The sequence below is a fragment of the Anas platyrhynchos genome, chromosome 11 (genome assembly GCF_047663525.1).
Source record: "Anas platyrhynchos isolate ZD024472 breed Pekin duck chromosome 11, IASCAAS_PekinDuck_T2T, whole genome shotgun sequence".
Classification (NCBI taxonomy): Eukaryota; Metazoa; Chordata; class Aves; order Anseriformes; family Anatidae; genus Anas; species Anas platyrhynchos.
The window spans coordinates 16,996,887-17,018,922 of NC_092597.1; the positions used below are offsets into that span (position 1 = coordinate 16,996,887).

The 22,036-nt window shown below is 57.1% G+C and overlaps 1 protein-coding gene across 1 annotated transcript; it reads left to right on the forward strand.

The window, feature by feature from the left end:
• The first annotated feature begins 523 nt into the window (after window positions 1-523).
• On the forward strand, window positions 524-8,842 carry RHCG (Rh family C glycoprotein). Its single transcript, XM_038185238.2, has 10 exons — window positions 524-966; window positions 4,244-4,430; window positions 4,670-4,820; window positions 4,950-5,097; window positions 5,507-5,673; window positions 6,346-6,483; window positions 6,839-6,975; window positions 7,535-7,659; window positions 8,405-8,478; window positions 8,584-8,842. Exons 1-10 carry the CDS (start codon window positions 756-758, stop codon window positions 8,647-8,649), a joined length of 1,404 nt encoding a protein of 467 aa, XP_038041166.1. The 5' UTR covers window positions 524-755; the 3' UTR covers window positions 8,650-8,842.
• Window positions 8,843-22,036: the final 13,194 nt, after the last annotated feature.

Consider the following 22,036-nt stretch of genomic DNA (forward strand, 5'->3'; position numbering starts at 1 on the left):
AATGGTGGAAAAAGGAAGAGTTGTGTTTAGTGTAACACCAAAGGAAGCCCCGTGCTGGAGAAGGGGACATTTATTTAGCCTGCAGCTGAGGGCTGCAGCGCTGAGCTCTCCAGTTCCATCTCTGGCACCCAGCTCCTGCAGCCCCAGCCCAGCTCGTCTTGCCAGGAGGACAGGCTGGGTAACCCTACAGATACCCGGCAGCCTTGGCAGTGCCACAGCATGCCTGTGCATGACCTTGGCCTTTGGATGGAAGCATCTACCTTCCTCTTCCTCCTGGGACTGTCCCACGGACATTCATGGAGCCGTGCCCGGTGACTCAGGCTGCCCTGGCATCCTTGGCAGTGGGGAAGGGCATGCACAGAGCCGAACGAGGGGCGAGGGCAGCGGGACACGGTGCGGGCAGGGAGGCTGCTGGGGTGGCAGGGTCAGAGAAGGGGACGGGGAGGGCTGTGGGGCAGGGCAGAGCAGGGGGCAGGACACCCAGCTCCACGGCTACAAGTCCCCCGGGGAGGCAGGGCTCACTGCGGCCGGGAGCTGCTGGGAGAAGAGGTGCTGGAGCCCCGGCTCTCCTCCCAGGGAGGAAGGAGGGTGAGAGCAGAGAGCACATCCACAAGTCTCCATGTCTGAAATGTGATCCTGCTGCAGGCACCTCCCTGGGCCCCACCTCGCGTTCCCTGACGTATATATGTGGCCCGCGACGGGCAGGCAGGGGGCCGCGGGCTGACAGCGTGCCGGGGCGCTGGGCGTAGCTGCGGATGGAGCGGCCGAGGCACCAGGGGATGGCGAAGAACACCTGCATGCGCTGGCGGCTCCCGCTCGTCTGCCTCCTCTGGGAGGTGGCCATGATCGTCCTCTTTGGCGTCTTCGTGCGCTTCGGCCCCGAAGCCGATGCCCACTGGGAGGAAGAGAAGCACCAGATGAACCTGACCAGCGACATCGAGAACGATTTCTACTTCCGATACCCATGTGAGTATTCAGGAAGCCCGGTCCCAGTGCTGGTTGGCCACCGTCCCGTCCCGTCCCATCCCATCCCATCCCATCCCATCCCATCCCATCCCATCCCATCCCATCCCATCCCAACAACCCATGCTCCAACATCTCCATTGCAATGAGCTCAGCACACACACACCACCCAGAAGATGTTTTTGTTGCCCCAAGTGTTTGGGGAGAAGGTAAAGGGGATGTTTCAGTAGGATATTCCTTTCCCAAGTGCTTCTTCTGTCTTCCCCCGTTATATCTGACTTGGGACGGAGCCTCTCAGAGGTGGTGTCTCCACACAGAGAGCTGGGCTTTGCCCAGACACTGCTCTGGGGCACACCCAAGGGTATGAGAAAACCCTTGTGGCCCTCCGGTTCTCTGGGGGTCTGTTGGCAGGGTTTCATGCCACCAGTACATGACGTCTTTTCCCCAGGAATAGGGCTGACGTGTTCCCAGCACCCTGCAAGTTTCGGCTTGCTGCCCCCTCCCTCGGCTCCGGATCAGAGCAAGCTTCCCCGTACATACGGAGGAACGGCTGCTGAGATCCTGTGACATCTTCCTCCCCTTCCTACGTCCTCCCCCTCACGAGCAAATTACCCTTTAGATGCTGCCATTTTGATGCCGGAGTCCTCGTACCCTGCCAGCTTCCCGGGGCCGATCTCTCGGGGCGCCCAATCGCCGTGGGGATTGCCCAGGTGGCTGAAGCCCTTCTGGCCAGGCAGTGCCCCGGGGCTGGCTTTGGTCTCCAGGGCTGGTCACCTCCTTTGTGAGCCGTGGGGAACAGGCTGCTTCTGCAGGCAATTGTTTCCAAGGAAGCAACGGGCCTGAGTCATGCATCTATTTAGAACATTTCCATTAAAAAACACCTGCTAAATCAAAGGAGCTATAGAAACCTGTGGCTGCTGAGGATTAGCTGGTTCAGAAAGGAGCTGCTTGCAGAAAGCCGCTGCTCAGAAACCTGTGTAGCTGAAGGGCTGGGAGGGCACCAGGGGGGCCAAGAACGAGCTTGTAGGAGCCCAGAGCATTGCAGCCCTACCGTCCTCACCACCCATCTCCGCTCTGCAGCACCAGGTATCCTCTCAAACGGCTGAGTGGATTCCCAAAACTTGATCAACCTACAAGAGGCTGCTTAGCTCAGCTTAGCTTTGAGTTCTGTTTCTGTCCCAGACCTGAGGAAGGGCTCACGTGCCCAAAGAACAGCTTTTTTTAACACCAGTACCTAATCAGAGAAATCGTCTCTCTCTGCAACGATAGACCAACACAGCATGAGGGCAGAACCCAAGCATTTTGATCTGTCCACGCAGCTTGTTTAGAAGAGAGCTCGATGGTTAAACACCCAAGGGTCGTTTGTATTAACATGCCTGTGACTGCTGCTGCCCGCAGGACCTGTCCAAAGCTGTCGCAGTGGGCGAGCAGTGACGACCTGAAGTGAGTAGGAAATGCAGGATGCGTTCGTGCAGTCCTGTCACTGGTGCCATCGACTCCAGGCAGCACAACGCTGTCTTCTCATTTTGTGTCACACGTTGATACTCTGTAATGAATGATCTGCTCCCTAGGGAAGTGAAATCAGATCCTTCGGCACAGGTTGTATTCCCAAAGCCCAAACACCTCCTCTGGAGAGCGACACCAATTGCCCTCCCACAAAAGAAGGGTCACAAAACCTGTAGGGCACGGCCCTGCCGTGTAACACAAGTGTCATTCTCCTCAAGGAAAACAAAGGCAAGGTTTAGAAAACGGCTTTAGACTGCGTGCAGTTTGAAGAAAGACCTGCTTTTCCTCCTGGTTGTCTGCAGGGTCTAACGCAGCAGGGATCCGCTGTATTTTCCGAGGGCCCGCAGCCCTAACTGACCCATGTGTTTCTGCTTACAGGATGAAATTAGGAGTATTTGATGCAAATGGCTGAGGATAATTCTAGCTGTGTATTGTGCTGCTTACGCTTGAGAAAAAAAAAATGATGGAGAGAATAAATATAGCTGCGGAGGGAAAGCGTGTGTGACTGCACGGTTAAACCAGAGTTACAAAGACAGCTTCTTAGGACATGGGGAGAAAGCTGCTTGGTGTGACCTCTGCTGAGCGGGGTCAGCTGCAGGTCCTGTCTTCTCCATCTTTCATGAGTAGCATCATAGGTGGGGGCATTTTTGAAAGCAAGGGAATTTACCTGCCTCCACAACCTGACGATACGTCACTGGCACCTGTCTAAATGCTCGTCTTCACTCAAGCTGAAGATCTTGTAAAGCTCCAGAGGATGGAAGCCAAGACTTCTGCAGTTGCACACAGCCAAGTCCTCACCCAGCCCATAGTGGAGGCAGTGGCTACAGCTCCACCGTCCCCGAGGAGCACATCCAGGGCTGCTGGATGCCAAAGGGCCAGCAGAGGACCAGGGGCAGAGCAGGTCCTCAATCGCTGAATTTCTTCTGCCCTGAGCTTCTTATGTGTCCTGCTTTTTTTCCACTGGAGTGGCCTCCAGTGTGAGGGTCTGCATGGTTCAACTCGTAATTACGCAGCGTTTCAGCTCACTTAATTGCAAAGTGATGCTTATCTGAAAGAAACGTTTAGCATTAAAAAGTACAGCGGGTTTATTACACCGAGTATTTCTCTCAAGAGGCTCACGCAGGTATGGTTTCCCCCGGGGAAGGGCATCTGAGGGGCTCCAGTTCGCAGGTATGAGCACTTGTTGGAAGAACTGGGTCTCTCTGGTTTAAGCACTCAAAATCTCGCAAGGTGGGATCCTGTTCTCAAGGGTATTTTGCCGCTGATTTCAGTGGCAATTAAAAATGTATTTGTAAGCTCCCTGTTCTTGTGTTTTTCCCTAAACACTTGTTCCAAGCCATCACCAGGACCCCTACGTTGGATGGACCTACCCAAAATAACCATTTGTATGGGTTTAACAATATTTGGCAGACCCTGTTCATTTCACATGATGTTTGCTGATTTTTTGTTTGTTTGTTTAAAGGGGAAGAAAACAACTTGAATAGAAAAATGTTTTCCTTTGCACGCCCCATTAGTCTCCAGTCTTCCCTTGCTTACAACTTTTAATAAACATTTTTGGCTTTCAGGACTGAACCTTTTAACCGAAAATCCAGTTTCCAAAAGCTAAGACATTTTCAGGCTTGGAAATGGGGGGACATGGGACAGGCACACACATTTTCCCTTGAATTTCCTCCCCACTGCCATGATGTGGTGTGTTTTCTTTCCCCACCAAATTCAAGCAGCATTCACAGCCTTGTCGTCCTCTCAGAGCTGACGACTCCTTCCCTGTGCACAGCTTTCCAGGACGTCCACGTGATGATCTTCGTGGGCTTTGGCTTCCTCATGACATTCCTCAAGCGTTACGGATTCGGAGCCGTGGGTTTCAATTTCCTCCTTGCCGCCTTTGGGATCCAGTGGGCTCTCCTGATGCAGGGCTGGTTCCACTCTTTCCAGAACGGGAAGATCCTCATTGGAGTGGAGAAGTAAGGAGAGATACGGGCTCTGGGGTGCCACCTCCCATGGTACTGTTCCATGGGAAACAGTTTTGGGGGAAGCTCCCTGCCTTGTCCTACTATGTCAGGCTGGGAGGAAGGTCAGTGGGAATCCCAGAGCTGGCTCTTAACCACCTCCGTGTCTCAGGGTGGGATCTCTAGAGCTGGGTGTGGGTGAGTTACGAAGACTATTTCCTTACTAAACCACAATTTCCCCTCCCATTTTCCAGCCTAATCAATGCCGATTTCTGCGTGGGTTCTGTGTGCGTTGCCTTTGGGGCCATCCTGGGCAAAACCAGCCCCATACAGCTCCTCGTCATGACCTTGTTTCAAGTCACGCTCTTCGCAGTGAATGAGTACATCCTCCTCAACCTGCTTCACGTAAGGCTTTCGGCAGTCCCCCTCTCCCCATGGCCGAATGCAGGTTGGAAAAACAGATGGGCAGACCACATCTCACCTCCAGTACGAGTGGCAATTCCAAAATGAACCTCTGCTTTCCCTCGGCTGCAGGTTAAGGATGCAGGTGGCTCCATGACCATTCACACCTTCGGAGCCTACTTCGGCCTCACCGTGACACGTGTCCTGTACAGACCCAACCTGGAGCAGAGCAAGGACAAGCAGGGCTCTGTGTACCACTCTGACCTCTTCGCCATGATCGGTGAGTCAGCAGCAGCCTCGGCTTCGCTGGTATGTGCGTGCCGCTCAGCTGCAGAGAGCTGGTTCCTCCTTGTGTCACTGGAAAAAACAGAGCAAAACCAGGACCAGGGGCTGAGAAGCACTCTGTTCCAGTTCTCAGCACCTTGGGACTGCTCAGCTCCCCTCATCGGTGCCAGAGATCAGGTGGTGTCTGGGAAAACAAGGCAGTGCTTTGGCTCCCCTCCTCTGCCAGCCCCACTTGGTGCTGGTCCCAGTATGGGGTCGCAGCTCTGGGGCAGCAGGACACAGGGATTTAACTTCCCTCTGCATGAAAAGATCTTCCTTTAGAGTTTTTTGTTTTTTTTTTTTTCAATTCCTGTATTCTTTCTTTTCCCTTTCTCTTCTCTGCCCCCTCCTCCCCACCCCGCCAGGCACCCTCTATCTGTGGATGTACTGGCCCAGTTTTAACTCGGCCATTTCTGAGCACGGGGATGCCCAGCACCGCGCTGCCATCAACACGTACTGCTCGCTGGCTGCCTGTGTCCTCACCACAATGGCCTTCTCCAGCATGCTGCAGAAGAAAGGCAAGCTGGACATGGTAAGCAGGGAGCCGAGAGCCCTGCACTCCCCAGGAGACTTATAATGAGGTTGACCAAGGGCCCAGGAAGAGAGCGACACTTGTCCTTTGCTGAACTGGGGTTTTGGGACGTGGTGGTGCAACCAGCCTCCAGCCAGAGGGTGCACTGAAAAAGCAGGTGGGAAGTGAGCCCTGGTGGTCATGAGCTGCAGGCTGGTGCCCTGCACGTGGTGAAGCTCAGGCACAGCTCTCCCAGGAGAGCTGCTGATGGGCACGATGCAGAGCCAGGTTTGGCAGCGCTCCCCAGCAAGCTGAGCGGGGTCTGTACAGCAGCTTGTGAGCAATCGGGGGGCTGACTTGTACGTGTTCTGTGTGGGGGCGTACAGCTGTGTGACAGCAGAGCTGGCATGACACATGGGTGAGACAATTTCCATCTCATCACAACTCCCCACCCAGATTGGTGGATGCAAAGAACGTGTGTGGTACGGGGAGTGGGAGTCTGTGTGTGCCTGTGCTACCGACAGAGGCTGCCTGTTCTTCTCCTCTTGTTTTTCACCAACGAGCAGGAAAGTGGGCCCTGATATTTCCTATGGAAGCACTTTCAGAGCTGGTTCTCCTGCTCTACCATTTGCACCGTTCCCTGAACAATCAGGAACTCCCTGAGATGCCAAGCCAGGGCGGTTATTTCTGCAGGTCCACATCCAGAACGCAACGCTGGCTGGCGGTGTGGCTGTGGGCACCAGCGCGGAGATGATGCTGACCCCATACGGCTCCCTCATTGTCGGGTTCATCTGTGGCATCGTGTCCACGGTGGGGTATGTCTACCTCACGGTGAGTGCTGCTCTGGGGGTCTGCAGCCTGGTCCTGCCAAGGAGACCAGGAATGGATTCACTTCCCCTTGAGGGATCCTGCTTTCCGCTGTCCCTTAGGGAGATGCACTTCTTACTCCATTAACTGCCTCAAAACACTCAGGAAGGCTCAGTCTCCAAACAGGAGAGTGTTTGGAGGATAAATTCTTATTTTACTCTCAGCTTCACTCACATCTTTGTCTACAAACCCTCAAATCTTGAATGGGACACATAATACCAATCTTCTTTCTCTGTTTATCCCAGTCCTCCATGGAAGGAACTAATCGTTTCCAGGGCTGTGCTCATGTCTCTGATCTCTTTGCCTCCCTTCCCTTCAGCCTGTTTTGGAGTCCAGGTTGCACATCCAGGACACGTGTGGCATTCACAACCTCCACGGCATGCCAGGCCTTATTGGGGGCATTGTGGGAGCCATCACTGCAGCTGCAGCCACAGAGGATGTATATGGAAAGGAAGGGTAAGAAAGCTTGAAACTCATCCACGAGAATAGATCTTACCTAGGGTTCATGGGCTGGAAGAGAGGAGCAATTAATAGCTTTTGCTCTGTGTCCAGAGTTGTCCCTTTTCCACTCAAAAACATGGGGTGCAATGACTATGTTGGGCTTACTCGAGTATGAAAGACTAATCTTTTGTAGCTGACTTCTGGCATCCTCAAAAAGTGAATCAACCCCACTCCTTGGCATTACTCTGGGGCACAGTGGGTGGGGAGATGTTCCTTCCTCTATCTGTGCATTGTTTTAGGATTCCAGTAAGGCTGAAGTTCTGAAACAAAAGAAATGTTTACATTTTGGACTCCTCCTAGGTAAAGTTTTGCCGGGGGGCAGAAGAGAAGGAAGTGAACAGTGTTTTGTGTCATTGCAACACACTCCTGGTCCATTGTCGAAGAGGGATGGGGCTAGGGAGGAGCCCTCAAGGGAGCAGGGCAACAAAGCTCCTCTACCTTGGCTCTGCACAACCTTTCTCCACCAGGGTAGATCTCTGCCAGAAGCAATCCTCACAATTTCCATCCTCTGCAGGTTTATCAAGGCATTTGACTTCACTGGCAGCTACAAGACGCGGACACCCAGTGTCCAAGGAGGGTTCCAGGCAGCTGGCATTTTTGTGTCTTTGCTGATGGCTTTCGCTGGGGGGGCCCTTGTAGGTAAGCAAGAGGAGAACACGGAAAGGTGAGGGTTGGGTCCATCCTGCAACTGAAATGGAGACTCCCTTGGCTGCACGAGTCCTTCCTACTTGTGTTGCAAGGGTTGCACCCGCTGTGCAGAAAGGGCAGCCCCAGGCTTGCTCACATCACTTTTGACTCCTTGCGGACAGGACTACCCCGAAAGCCCATACTGGGCAGTGAAGAGGGAAGACTGTATCCCAGCAAGGTCAAATAGAGGAATGGGGGTTTCACTGTGATGTGGATCAGACCACAGCCTCATCTCCTCTCAGGGGGATGGGGTGGGAGGTTGTGTTGGTATAGCACTGAGCACCACATCAGGGCTTGGCTCATTCCCTCTGCTGCTAAGAAAGATGGACTCTGGCCACCTGGACCTTGTCTCCATCCAACATATCCTTGCTGCCTCTCCGTGGGCAGCGGGAGCACAGCAGAACTCCCATTTTCTTCCCAATCTCCTGACCAGCGCTGTTTCTTCTGGCATCACCCAGGGCCATGAGCAGCAGGGTCAGGGCCCAACATCAGGGCCATGCACCGGGGTTCAGAGCCAGGAATTAGGGAGCACCCCTTTCCCACACAAATTCCACCACCACTTGGGCATCTTTTTGCACGAGCAAGGCAGCGCCCCAAAATCAGCCCTGATCGGCGGGGATAGCCCTGAGCGATGTGTCCCAGGGATGCGCTCAGGGTGCCCCTTGACCATCCCACCACCTTCCCCGGCTTCTTGCAGGGGCCATCCTGAAGCTGCCCATTTGGGGCGACGCGGCAGATGAGAACTGCTTCGAGGATGATATCTACTGGGAGGTGAGGCCTGGGGTGGTGGCGGGTGGGCTGGGAGGCACAAGATGGCGCTGCCGCCCGTCGCATGAGGGCCTGCGGCGGAGCTGAGGGGGCTGCATGGCTCCGCAGGTGCCTGAGGACGAGGAGAGCGATGTGTACCACATGCACAACCCCGACAAGCCTGCCTCGCCATGAGCCGCCGGCTTTTGGGGCTGCCACCTCAGCAGGGTGGCGGGGATACCCCGGCGGCGGGAAGATGGCGGTCGCCACCCTGCCCCTGTGGAGACAGCGGGTGGCCGGAGAAATCGCCCTGTCCCCCGCAACCCTGCCCCGCTGGTTCAGTTTTGTAATTAGTTCCTGTGAATAAAATAAGCACGTGTTGTTCTAATGGCTCTCTCATAGTGTATCTCCTTGATAAAAGGCAGAGGCACGGCAGCCAGGTTGTCCTTGGCAAAGGCTGAAGCTCTGTGGGGAGCACAGGCTGGTGCTTTTGGGGACATGGTGCTGGGGTGCAGGGGCAGTCCCTGTGCTCACGCTGCTGCCCAAAGCCTGCTTTTGAGCCTGGCAACATATTTGTGTGCTTCCCACTGCCATCTCCTCTTGATCACTCAGCTGAGGCCTCCATCGGCTCTTTGGGGGCCTTGTTTGCTTGTACTGAATGGCTGTGAAGGCCCTTTCCTTCTTTTCAGTTTCATCCATTTCTTCCATTTTCATCAAACCATTCCTCCCACTTCACTGTGCTATTCTAGTGGGAAGAGCCCAAAGGCAAGAGAGCGCAGCCCCGTCTCTTAACCCCACTTCCAGCCAGCCAGCAAGGCCATCAGGCTTCAGCCAGAGTTACAGGGAGACAGCAGTGAAAATCAGGCCTAAAACCTGTGTGTTTTCCGGGGTGATGTGTGAGGAGCAGGAGAAAAAAAGGGGGAAAAAAAATAAAAAAAGGAGGTGGGAGGGCTGATAGGTCTCTTCACCGCATCTAGCTGTAATTCTCACACCTGAGGGGGGGAGTCAAAAGTAGCTATTCACATCCCCTTGGGATATGACACCCTCATTTTCCATGCTGGGTAAAGACAAAAACCCTTTACAACATGTTTCTGGAATTTGTCAGCGGCTGCCAGCAGCAGCATGTTAATTAAATGTCGGCAAAGATGGAAGCAAGAGGCTCTGCTCTAATTGGACACTTTGCTTGGTGGAGCTGAAAAACATTGTGACAGAGGAGGAGGCGCCGAAACACTGTGTTCCCCCGCCATGGCGAGGGGACGGGGACAGCCAGGCGCAGGAGATGCTCTGTTCTGAACCAGGGTTGTCTCTGCTTGGCCTGAGACAACCTTGCTGTTGATAAAAGGAGCAGCAAAAAAAAAAAAGAAAAGGCCTAAAATCCTCCGCAGTAATTGTCTTGAGCACAGCAGTGGCGTGGGACTCAGGGAAAGGGCTTTGTTGTCTAAGGGGAAATTCAGCTAAATTGCTGTTAAAATGCAGCATTCCTAGTTCCTGGGCTAGTTCTCCCCTTGGGATGAGTTTGGGGTGTCCCTCAATTTACCAGTTCAGCATCCCTAAATAGCAGATCCCCCCCATCTCATGCCAGGCACTGACATTGCTGGCTGTAACTCAAGAGGCTTTGGCCAGGACAATTTTGCTCCTGCCCTGGATTGTCCAGGTGGCTCACCCAAGTTAGCCCCCTCCAACCCGAACCAGTACAGGGATGGGAAAAAGAGGGGCTTTGGCCATTAGCCATGTGTCCAGCCATGCCAGCCCCATGCAGGGTGGGGAGGCAGTGTCCCACTGTGGGGAAGTTGCATCCAGCTCCTACAGCCTCTGGTCTCTTCCCAGCAGCCTGCAAAGAGCCATGGAGCTCAGTAACCAAAAAAAAAAAAAAACTGAGCAGCCCTTATTGTTTTAACAAGGCTGCCAGCACACATCTCCATCAGGACAGGTCTGTGAGCAGCAGGAGATGGTCCTGCTCCACATGCACGTGCGGGCAGAAGGAGCCCCAACCCCACTCCCTGTCCTCTGGGCTCTGCCTCCTCCTCGTGGGAAGACACCTGAATTGCCCAGACTCCTGGGCAGTGAAGCGTTTTATTGCTTGTGCTCTTGCAGGGCTCAGTCTGGTCTCAGTACCTAAATCACTCTCTGGGGCCGGCCTTGCAGTTTTAATTCCCTGACAAACAATGCTGGGGTCGGGCCAGCGTGTTTGAAGTGCGGTCACGGCCCCAGCAGTGGACGGAGGGTTTCTCAACGGGGAGCAGAGGATTGGCCCGCTCTGGCAGGCAGGAGGATGTGTGAGAAAGGAGCTGTTGATACCCTCAGGGATTAGGTGGTACAAATTGGCTGGGAAGCACCGGAGGCATTGACCAAAGCTGTCCTGGGGCAGGTTCCCATGGGGGGGCTGGCTGAAACAACCCGCCTTCAAGTAGGCTGGAAGGGCCAGCCTGGCTGCTAATCCCCTGGGAGCTATGGAGCACGAAGCAGAAAAGAGGTTAAAAAAAAAGAAGAAAAAAAAAAAAAAGAAAGAAAATCTCATGTAAAGATGGTGGTTTCCCCAAGGGGATGATGTTAGAGAGAGCGGGAAGGGGGTGGGGAGGGGGGAACAGCACCATTTAATCCTGCTTTTAATAGGCAGGTGGTGGGCTTAGATCACACTCCCGCTCCTGCAAGCTGCTGCAGAGATTTTGGAGAATGGCCGCGCGGACTGGCGGGGACCCCTGCACCCCTGCACAGGATCCCCATCTGTGGCACGGGGGCACGAGCTTGTGTCTGTGCCCGTGGGTGTGCCAGTGCGGGGTTAGGTGTGTGTTGTAACCCCAGACTGGGGCTGGCGTGGGCTCCCTGCACTCCCAAAGCCTCAGTGGCTGTCCCAGTTGTGGGGTGCCAGCGTGTGCCAAGCCCCCTGTCCCTGTGCACACGCTGCAGCCGTGCGGGTGTTGCTTCACATGCACATGCCCAAACCCTTTCCAAACACACACGCACACCCCGTGGCTCCCTGAATGCCACAGCAGCACACCCGCCATGTGCCCGGTGGCGTTGGCACGTCTGCGGGTGCGTTGCACGCGCGTGTGCCCCTCCTCAGGCCCGCAGGGACGCGTGCCAGCTGCCCGGCTGCGGCACGGCTCTGCACCTCTGCGCACCTTTGTGCTGGTGCGAGTGCGTGCGTGGCAGACCTGGCGCGTCCACGCCTGTGTGAAAGGCTCTCCAGCCCCTTCTTCAGGAGTGCTGTAAATTGTAATCAGATTAAGGCAGCCAATCACTTAGGGCCCTTGAAAAGGGCATACGTTCCCTAATCAGTACCTAGCATTGAGTCTCACAAAGGGTCTAAGTAACTCGGCAGGGGTCGGGCCCTCTGGAGCGCAGGGGAGGGGGCTCGCCTTTCTTTTCTCTCTGTCCCTTGTAATTATGTCAATTTGCTAGCCAAATTGTTTGCTTGAGTGGACAGTGGGGGCTTGCCCCCCTTCCCGCCTCTCCCCCCCCCCCAGCCCCATTCATGTGCTAATGTGGGAAGGAGCATGGCCTCCTGACTTCAGGAGGTGGCCGTGGCCTCTCGAGGAGCAGCACGCGGTGCCCGCACCCGGCCCCGTGTCCCCGGGCTGCCGGGGACACCCCATGCCCCGGCCGTGGAGCTCGACGAGGACTTCTGGCCTCCACGTGCTTGTGGACGTGAAGACGTGGTGTTGGTGCTCCTTGGGTTTCATTCCTCAACACAGGGCTGCCATGCCAGGGGATTCACCCCTCTGGCTTGGGAAAGAGAGGAAAAACTCAAGGCGTGCGAGGAGAGGTGGTGAACAAAGGGGAGGAGAGGTGGCACCACCCATCCATGGTCGGGGGGATGCTGCCTGCACGGATGTCCTTGTGAGCAGGCAAGGAGCCTGGCCACGCACACACTGAGCTGCCTGCTGCCACTGCCAGGTGTCCTGAGCCTGCAGGGACAGGGAGGAAGGGGTGACAAAGAGAGGAGCCCACGCTGCAAGCATCCAAGAGCTGGAGAGATGCTGCCGTAACAGCCGCGTGCAGGACTCCCCATCTCCTCGCTGCCCCACGGCATCCATCCCCACCCTGCCTGGGACAGCAGGGAGGAAAGTGGCACTGGGTGTCCCCTCTGCATGCCTCCACCTGCAGCCTGGGGCTCTCCTGTGTGCCACCTTCCCTCACCTGCACCACATCTCCCCTTCACCCCGTCCCAGGGCCGGGAGCCGTGCCAAAGCACGCAGTGGCTTCTGCGACACACCTCCCCACCCACCCACATCCCAGCATTTGCATATATTCTGCCCGCAAATCCTTGTCAAGGGGAGCCTCTTTATTGCCTGTATAGATCACAGGGTGTTAGTTAAGGGGCTTCTTTGTATTGCCTCAGACAGCTGGGGTCATCAAAAGTCCTGCGGTGGGAAGGAGAGACAGGAGGAGGGGGGAAGCCCTGACAATACGGACTGAAGGATTAAAGGAGCATATAAAGTTCCTATTGAGTGAGACAAGAGGCTGTTCACTCCCAAGATTGACAGCAACCAGGAGGCGATTCCCAACACAATGTCCAATTAATTCTCTACCCTCTTCGCTGCCGTCTCCTCCCTCCCTCCTCTCCTGGGCTGGTGCATGAGCAGGGAAGGGCTGAAGCTAAGATCCTCGAGAAGGTAATTAATTATTCCTGACTAAGAGGAGCTTGCTGGGGTGTGACCCTGTCCCCAGGCTCGCTGAGCACCCCGTCCCCCTCCCATGGGCTCCCATGAGCTCTGGCCACTTCAGGGGAGTTTTCCTTTCTGTCTCAGGCAGAGCTGTCCCACCGAGGGTCCGTTTCCATGGCAGGTTCTGCACAATAACCACGGTTAGTGCAGAGCCCAAAAGAAGCAGATTTGGGCTAAATCCAGGCGTAGTTCTGGGCTGGCAGGGCTGTGCAGCAGGGCAAGGCAGCAAGAGATGTAGGGAGCAGGGCAAGATGCATCAGCAAGCTGTGTGGGCACACAGAGCGTTTAGGGAGAGGCAGAGCAGCGTGTGATTGTAATTTTAATTTTAAAATTCTACTTTTTAAATAAAAGATTGTAAAATCCATGGCTTTGGCCAAAGTGCTTTGGTTCTCAATTCCCAGCCAAAGGCATTGCCTTCCCGCTGCCCTTCCCTGCTCCAGCCGGGCTGCTGGCTGGGACTTCGGGGCCCTGGCGTGGCAGTGGCTTGAGCTAATGAGCACGGAGAAAAGGAGCAGTGAGGACACGGCTGAGCGGAGCCGGGGGACACTGGCTGCACGTCCCTCTGTCCCCTGGGCTGGCTGCACATCCTGGCCCAGGTGCTGGGCGCAGGAGTGCTTGTAGGGGGTGTGTGTGAGTGCGCTGCCTCCTCCCCTGCTAACAGCATCCCCTTGCTTTACCCCCGCGTGTGGGAGAGCAGAATGCGGGCCACCACGTGAAATTCCTGCAAACCACTGAATATGAGTTGTTTGATTTGTCTGGTCTATTTTTTTTTTCCTTTACAAATACGTCAGCCTGGAGGGAGGGAACAACCAGGAAAGCACCTTCCTCCGAGCTGGCCACCTTTTGGCACTCCCTACATCGCTGAGGCTCCCGGGCACACACCTTTCCACAACAACAAACGTCTCCAAAACAGCTGGACTGGAGAGAAAGAGCCACACAGCCAGGAGGACCTGCTTCTCACCGCAGGGGACACTTTGGCCAGCTCATCGCCCCCATCCCCAGGGGACCCTCCCCAGGCTCAGGAGGTGCCCAGGGGCTGCGGCGCGGGGCTGCCCGTGGCTCGGCTCCTCCGCCCGCTCCCTCCCGCCGCACACGCTCCCAGTGAAGTTGTTTGAAAGTCTTCCGGCAGTTTTAGCGGGCAGGAATAACAGATTAGCCATGATCTGATCAGCCCAGTATCTAAGCTGTATTCTCCCCGCTGACAAGTATTTGAAAGAGGGGAGGGGCCACTTGCAGCCCGACGATGAATCTTTCACCGACAAGAAAGGGCCCTTTTTTCTCCCGCGAGCCGCGGGCTGCTCCGTGCCCTGTTGCTAAGCGAGACCCGGGGCTGCCGCTTGCACGCTTGCACGGGTTAGCGGGATCAGGAGATTCACACCAGACATCTTGTTTTTTTTTTTTGGGGGGGGGGTCTCTCCTCGCACGCCTTTGACTGGCAGATAACAGCTCGCCGGCGAGCCCCAGGGATGCTCCCGCTGTGCCGCGAGCCCCAGGGGAAGGGAAGATTGCAGAAGCCTCTGCAGGGCTCCTTGGGGTGTCAGGGTGGGGGGCTCAGCCCTAAATGGCTGTGGTTTGCTGCCACACTTGTGGTTGTCCCTAGCCCGGCCCCACGCACCCTCACAGCCCCCATATCCCGTTGGGTTGGGGTGCAAAGGGGCCGTGGGGATATGGCCTCAGGGGATGCTCCGCGGGCAGCCAAGCAAGACCCGGGCTTGGCTTCACACATCGGTGCCTCTGCGCACGGGTTCGAGAAGGGGACATGTGGCAGAGGAGCCAGGAGGAGGATCTGCAGGCCAGGGACAGCTTTTTTGGTCCCTGCAGGCTCACGCTGCTCCTGAGCACCCTCTCCCCCTTGCCAGCCACAGCCAGGGCAAACTGCCCTGCGAGAAAAAAAAGGGAAATGGCTAAAACAAAGGCTTCCCAGGCGATTTCTGCAGCTGCCACCATGAGGTGCCCTCGCCTAAGACATGGTGCTCGTATCCATCTCCATCCTCCTGCACGCAGCGGTGCAGGCAGGGCTGCGGCTGCCAGGCTCGGGGCTGGCACCTTCCCAGGGCCCTGCCTCACGGGCAGGGGGCTGGGGGGAGCGGGGAGCTCTCCGTGAGCCTAACCAGATGCCAGAAGGACTGAGAAAGTCATTGCTGCTCCGAGCAGCACAAAAAGGAAAGAAATCCCCAGCCTTGGGGGTTGGAACACAAAAGGCCGGATCCGTGCCTGCAACGCAGCCCCTTTCCGGAGCTTGAGCGACACAAAGCAGATGAAAAAAAAATGACTTTTCTGGCAAGATGGGCTCTCCTCCGGCATGGGATGGCAGTGTGTGCCATCCCACTGCGTGGGCAGGTTTCTTGCCCCACTGTGCAGCCAGGAATTGCCTGTCAGGGCTGGGAGAGCCGGGGGGCTGCAGCCCACAGCCCTTCATCTTCCCCTGGGGAGGCCGAAGGCTGTCTGATGTACTTCATACATCTCACTGGCCTGCCCTTCCTTACACCCTTCCTCTTGGACAGGCTCCCCTCTCATTCACTGTACCACCTGCAAAACCCTCACCCACTATTCCCTCTGTGGGCGCAAAGCCCCAGCCCTGGCTGTCCCCAGCCTTCACGTCCTCGCAGCAGGGGCCAGGTATTGGGGACCTCCCCGTGCTGCACACAGCAAGTCCCCAGCATCAAAGGAATTGCTCCTGGCTTCGTTTCTTTTGCCTCGGTCGCTTCTCCTGGCTTTGCCCCCAAATCTTGGCTTTGCTTGGCTTTGCTCCTGGGAATCCTGAACCAACAGGACGGATTTACTCTTCCACTCCAAGTAGCAGAAATGCAGAAATGCCCTGTAAAACCCTCAGCTGGGAAGGCAGCGGTCTGTGAGGGGTCTGCCTGTCGTCCTGCCTGGAGGAACACCCACGGGCAGCACAGGGGCTCTTCCCCAGCACCACACCTTCTCAAGGGAGGAAGGAAATTTTGCCTTCAAGGAGCAGTCACTAAGAGCCGACCTGAGAATCCACGTCCCAGCGCCGAAAGAAACCATTGTGCGGCAAAGAATAGTACACAATGTAAGCACTCAGCAGAGAAGAAAATAATTTTATCCTGATTTCTAGTGTCTTCCTGACTTGTGAGCACCCTCCCATGCTCACACATGGCAGCAGAACAGGCACACAGCAGCGAGATATTTATATGAAGATCCTGCTGTCTCCGCAGCTATCTATAGCATTGCTGGCTGTGCCCAGGGCTCCAGCCTAAGGTTTGGTTCCCCTCGCTGCGGCTCGAGCAGCTGGAAGGTCCCTGCACGAGGGGACAGGGCCAGCACCCCATTTTTTCCGTCACCAAAAACCCGAAATAAGGAGCCACCAGGCGATGGAAGCCAGGGTTTGGCAGGGGTGGGACCCACGGGCGCTGCAGCATCCTTTTTGGGGCGCCGCCGGGAGGGGGTCACCCCACTGCCCCCCTGCAGACGAGGGCCCCCGGCTCAGGAGGACGGGGAGGCGCATCAGTATGCAGGAGTGGTCGCCGCTCGCCAATAAATTAGCATAAACCACTCTAGGAGGTAAATAGACATACAAGGCGCCAGTGTGTGCAGCGTGGGCTGCGGCTTTGTCTCAGCCCCACTATTGTCACGGCCCCTGCTGCACGCTGACCGAGTGGGGCTGTGTGGTGGTTTCTTACACTTTTGACTGCTGGATAAAAGGGGGGAACATAAAGAGAGGGGAGAACTTTTTTTTTTTTTTTTGATTTTTTTTATTTTTTTTTTTTATAAGTCCAGACGAAGTTACAGACGTCTGTTAAACGTCAATTACAGCTGAATAAAGACGTCTGCTTAAGGCTTAGTTATGGCTCCTTTCAGCCACCGAGATTTTTCCAGGGCTGGCCCGGGATGCCTTCGGCAACCTAATTTGGAGATTGTAACTCTATAAACAGGCCCCGGCATTAATCAAGGCTGGTGAAAATGCAAATGACGGGGGCTCGGGGATGGGACGGGGTCCTGAGCCTTGGAGCTCGGGGCAGGGAGTAAAAAGGGGAAAGCAAAGGCGAGGAAGAAAGGGGCCATGCGGAGGAGCGGGGACCTGTAAATAGGGAGCTTGGTGGATTTTCCCCACTCTCCTGCAGGGGCTGTAAGGGGTATTTCCATGCCAGGCCGCTTAAGGTTTTTCCCAGCAGGACCAAGGCCGAAATACCAGCAAAGTGGGCATTGAATGCCTTCAAATCCCTCGGGATCAGTGGGTGATTTGGGGGATCAGTGGGTGATTTGGGGGATCAGTGGGTGATTTGGGGGGCCCAGAGCGGCCGGTGGGAGGGCAGTCACAGCTCCACACCGCCTGCCGTGTGTTCTGCTGCTCTGATCCCCATCTTGTTGTAGTGACAAGGCCTCCAAGCTCCAGCTGTGGGGAAGGAAGCCCCAGATCAGTGCTGCTCACACCCTTACAAGCCATCCTGGTGACCACAAAAAGAGATCTGTGTGGAGAAAGGTGCCCAGGCAGTGAGGGACCCGGTCCCTCTGGGTTTCCTCCACGGCAGGAGGATGAGGGTGCAGGGCTGTAACCACACTAGGCCTCACCACAGCACTGCCTTCCACACCCTCTCCTCACCCCTTCAGATACCACGGCTTGAGGGGAGGACAGGAAGGGGGATTTGCTGGAGAACATTACAACCAAAATGCACACCCCAGGTCCTTCCCCTGTGGCCGGTGGCAGCCTGGTGCAGAGGGGACAGCAGGCCAAGAAGCGTGGCTGACTGCCATAACTCATATATCCACCACAATGGGATGAAAAATCACCTGTGTGCTCACAGAAACCCCCTGAAGGGCTCGCTCCAGCCTGAGGAGGACCTGCAGGGGGGATTCGGGCTTCTTCTGGTCGTGGTTTCTACACAGCTGAGCAGTTTGCTCACAAAAAACACAAGGCTTGTCCCAGGGAAGCGTGGATGAGGGAGGTGATGCGTCAGGGCTGCGGGGAAGCCCACGCAGGGGAGTGGCCCATATTCCTGAGTGGTTTTTGTGGGATTTTATTTTTTTATGACCAGGTGCTGGTCAGAGGGAGACCAAGAGAAGGGCAGGAGGTGAGACCTGAGGACCTGCGAACCCTGGTGCAGGCGTCACCAGTTCTCCATGGCCCTGATGTCCTCCTTCCCCTTTCACCTGGGAAGAGGAGGACGGGTGGATTTCGGGGGAACCGCCAGCATTTCCACAGGAAAAAAAGGCCAGGCCTTGGGCTGGGGAAGCACCACTCAGCCCAGCAAGCAGGAGACAACGGAAAAAGAAGGGGTGGACGTGGGGAGAAGAGAGCAGAGGGCCAAAAGCAGGGGGGATGCAGAGTGGGGCACCGAGCGAGCCCCATGGACAACACCCAGGGCTTCCCGAAAAGCAGGAGGACGGGGTGGGCCAGCGACAGCTGGAAGATTTAATTGCTCCTCTCCGCAGACCTGCTCGGCTCCCTCCCTCTCAGATCTGCATTTCAATATGAGAGCAGCAGTAAGTGGGATGCCGCTGGAAGGGGTTAGAATGATTAATCATTTAAAAAGCAAGATCTTAATTACAGGGTGCAATTTTTGCTATTTAAGGAGTCCATTAGTTTCCAGAAAGGAAAAAAAATATATATATATTGCAGGTTATTCTCCTTTTGAAGCGAATTGGGGTTGGGGGGGTGGGGGGGAGGAGGACCGGTGGGGAAGGGGGGTGCAGCACCCAGGCTGGCGTGGCCGCCCCTGCTGGGGCGAGGGCGTTGGGGTGCGAGGACGCCGAGGGGGAGGCGGTGTCGCTTGTTCCCCGAGTGATATTTTTGAAGGGTGCTGGCTGCGAGCGTTTGCTGCGCTCAACCACGCGCTGGCACGATCCAGCAGGGCTTCTGCTCGCCGCAGCTCCTCCTCCCCGGGGGCACGGGGAGGATGCGGCCCCCGTCACCGCTGCCGCTGACCCCTCGGCCGAAATAGCTCCCGGAGGGCGCGTTGCGGGGTAATTGGCGTGATAAGAGCTGGTCCACTGGGAGCTGGGCTGAGACCTCTCGCAGCTCGTCTCACCCGGGGCTGGGCAGCTCGTGGCCGTGCCGCTGGGGGCTGCGGAGCATGGGGCACCCACCGCCAGCATCCCGGGGACACGGGGAGCGGGCTGCACACGGGGTCAGTCCCGGCTCGCCCCGCGCCGCAGCCGGCGGGGAGGTGACGGGGGTTAATCGCCCACCGCCTCCCCTCTGACCCTTCTGTGGGTTTTTCTCTTGTATGGTCATTTAGCCGTCCCCTGACACAAAAGGGAGCGATTAAACACAGCTCAGGCCCTTCATGCTTTAGTGGATTAATTTGCTGATCCCCCACGGATTAAAGGTCTCGACAGGATCAGCGGGAGCAGCGGTGCAGACCCCGGCGGGAGGAGGCCACTGATAGTCCCGGGCAAGCCCCAGCCCGGAGCAATCCCCGGGGACCTCACCCCCTCCTCACGGTGTCACCGAGCCGTGTCAGGGTTCAAGGCATCGGAAGCTCAGCTAAATACCGGCTTCCCCAAATCCTCCCGCTCGCTTTGCTAGGCCAGCGGCCCCGCGCCCCTCGGGGGTTTCGGGCCATGGCCACGTCATTTGTAAAAGATGGGAGGGAGCAGGGAGGCAGCAGTCGGCTGGAGAGCTGCACGCAGCGCTGCCACGGACACGGCGTGGGCTGGGGGGCTCTGCTCCTGCTCCTGCAAGGGAGGAGAGCTCGTCCCCAAAGCCTCTGGCCGAGGCAGCGGAGGGGTGAGCAGGAGCAGCAGGGGAGAGGGGGACGAGTTTGGGGCGCTGCACCCGGCGGGGGCTGCGCTGCCCTCCCCAGGCCCGCGGGAAGCAGAGATTGCATCTGCCTTTAATTACTCCCTCTCTGCATATCAGATGCTCGTGCACCTTCTGCACATGAATGCTGATTAATTGCAGGGTTAGGCTCTGAGGCAGGCCGGACCACATTATTTCTGATGTTTGCTCTTTTCACGAGGAGAATAAATGCCATGAATCCACAGTAATCAGTGGCTTTTAGCTTGTCACTCTTATGACACTCTTTACTTAGACCAGGAAATGGCAAATGTGGTGGAAATAAGAACTTTATTATCTATTTTTTTCTTTTTTTTTTGCTCCCAAAAGGGAGGTGTGTGTTGGGGGCTGGGGGGGGGGGGGGTGGCAGAAGAAGGTGGTGGGGGCACGCGGGAGATGGAGAAAGAGGCTCCATTTTCCCTGCATCCGAGGAGCTGAGCTTCACCACGTTTGGCGAGGGAGAGAAGAAAAGCAATGGCAGCAGCTTTGTAGTGGCTCCTCAGGGAGGAGGCCCCGGCGGGCAGGGGCAATGGGGGGTGCGGGACCCTCGGGATGAGCCATCCCCACCCTCCTCGGCCTCCCCCAGTGCCGTCCCTGCTGGTTTGGTGGCCACGAGCAGCATCGCTGCACCAGGTCACGCCGGGTCCCCAGGAGCCACCCGGGCATGGGGATGGTGAACGGGCCACCACGAGAGGATTGGGGTGAGCTGAGGTTCGGCTGGGGTGCTCAGGGCTCCTCCGGGGAAGGGGTGGCTGCACCCATGGGTGGGAGAGCTGCAGGGCGCAGGGCTCACCCTGCTGCGACCTCCGCCGTGCTCGTGGCCTTGCAGCAAGGGACAGCCCGAAATATGTAACGTGGGCACACACCATAAGGCCACCTCCAGGGCTGGATGTCCCTTCAGACCCGGGTGACATCCCCAAACACCGCTCCCTGGAGGAGAGGAGCGAGGAGGAGGCCCCACGGCGTCCCAATGCCGAGCGGGGACAACCACCAGCCCCGCGTCCCTCGTCCCCGGCCTTCCCTCGCCGGCAAACCCCGCTCGGCCCCAATCGGCTCAGGTGGGAAACCCTTTCACCGCCTCCCTCAATGCCCTGCTAGCGATCTCATTGCCGCCTCTTAGCTCAGTGCGAGGGCAGCCCTCCGCTTTTCAGCCGCGAACATCTGGCGTGCAGCGGGCGGGCGGCCGCCTCCGGCCCCCTCCCCGCGCCCCCGCCGGGGGGACGCCCGCAATTAGGCAGCCCCCGGCGCCCCGGCCTCGGCCCTGCTCAGGTGAGCGCCCGGCCAAGGAGGGGTAATTAAGGTTAATCAGGGGGCCGGGGGGTCAGGGCGGTGCTGGGGGAGACCCCGCCAAGTCTAATGGCGGACCGTAATTAGGCAGCTGTGGAGAAGCGGTTAATGAAGACGGCGACCGTTAATAAAGCTCTTCCTGAGCAGCCTTCTGGCCCGGGTAATTGAGGGATTTGCAAGTGCCATCTCCCCCCTTCGCCCTGTAATGAGCAGACCCCGCCGCCCGCCTTAACCCTTCCGGGGACGGAGCCGGTGGTGGCGGTGGCAGCGGGGCCGGGGCACGGGGCGGCAGCCCCCAGCCTCTCCCACGCCAGGCCCTCGGCACCGGGTCCCCGGGAGCCCTTTGAGCCCCGCTCAAAGCGGCTGGCAGCGACTTTTCTCGCAGATGCTTGGGTTTCCCACGCCTGCCTCGGCATTATGCAATCCCCCCCCGGCCCCACCACCCACCAGCGCCGGGATGTCATCATCAGCCCCGGCCCTGGGAACCCACATTGTTAGCTTAGTAAATAGAGAAATCCCCACTCAAGCATTGCAAATGAGGGCAGAGGGGGAGCCGGGGAACCGCTGCGGCCGCTGCGGCCGCGAGGTCTCTCCCCTCTTTGAGTTGTCAGATGAATTCAGCGCTTAACAAAGAGCGAGGGAGGGAGCGGAGCTGTTGCTGCAGCTGGGCAGGGCAGCAGGAGGAGGCAGGATGGCGATGCCACCGGCCACCGCTCCGGCACGCAGCTCCCAGCCCCTTTACTACCTGCCCCACGCCTGGGCACCATCAACGCCGCATGCTCAGGGCTCGCGGTGCACTGGGGGGGGACGTTTTTGGCTGCAGGGTGGCCACGCAGGGCACGGTGACACGTCCCATCCCCTCTCGGCACCTCTGCTGCCCTTT

Excerpts from the sequence above, each read along its gene's own strand:
- RHCG (XM_038185238.2), top strand. The coding sequence starts at position 756 with ATGGAGCGGCCGAGGCACCAGGGGATGGCGAAGAACACCTGCATGCGC. Across the intron at positions 5,674-6,345 it reads AGAAAGGCAAGCTGGACATG|GTCCACATCCAGAACGCAAC; the intron begins GTAAGCAGGGAG and ends TTATTTCTGCAG. Across the intron at positions 7,660-8,404 it reads CGCTGGGGGGGCCCTTGTAG|GGGCCATCCTGAAGCTGCCC; the intron begins GTAAGCAAGAGG and ends GGCTTCTTGCAG.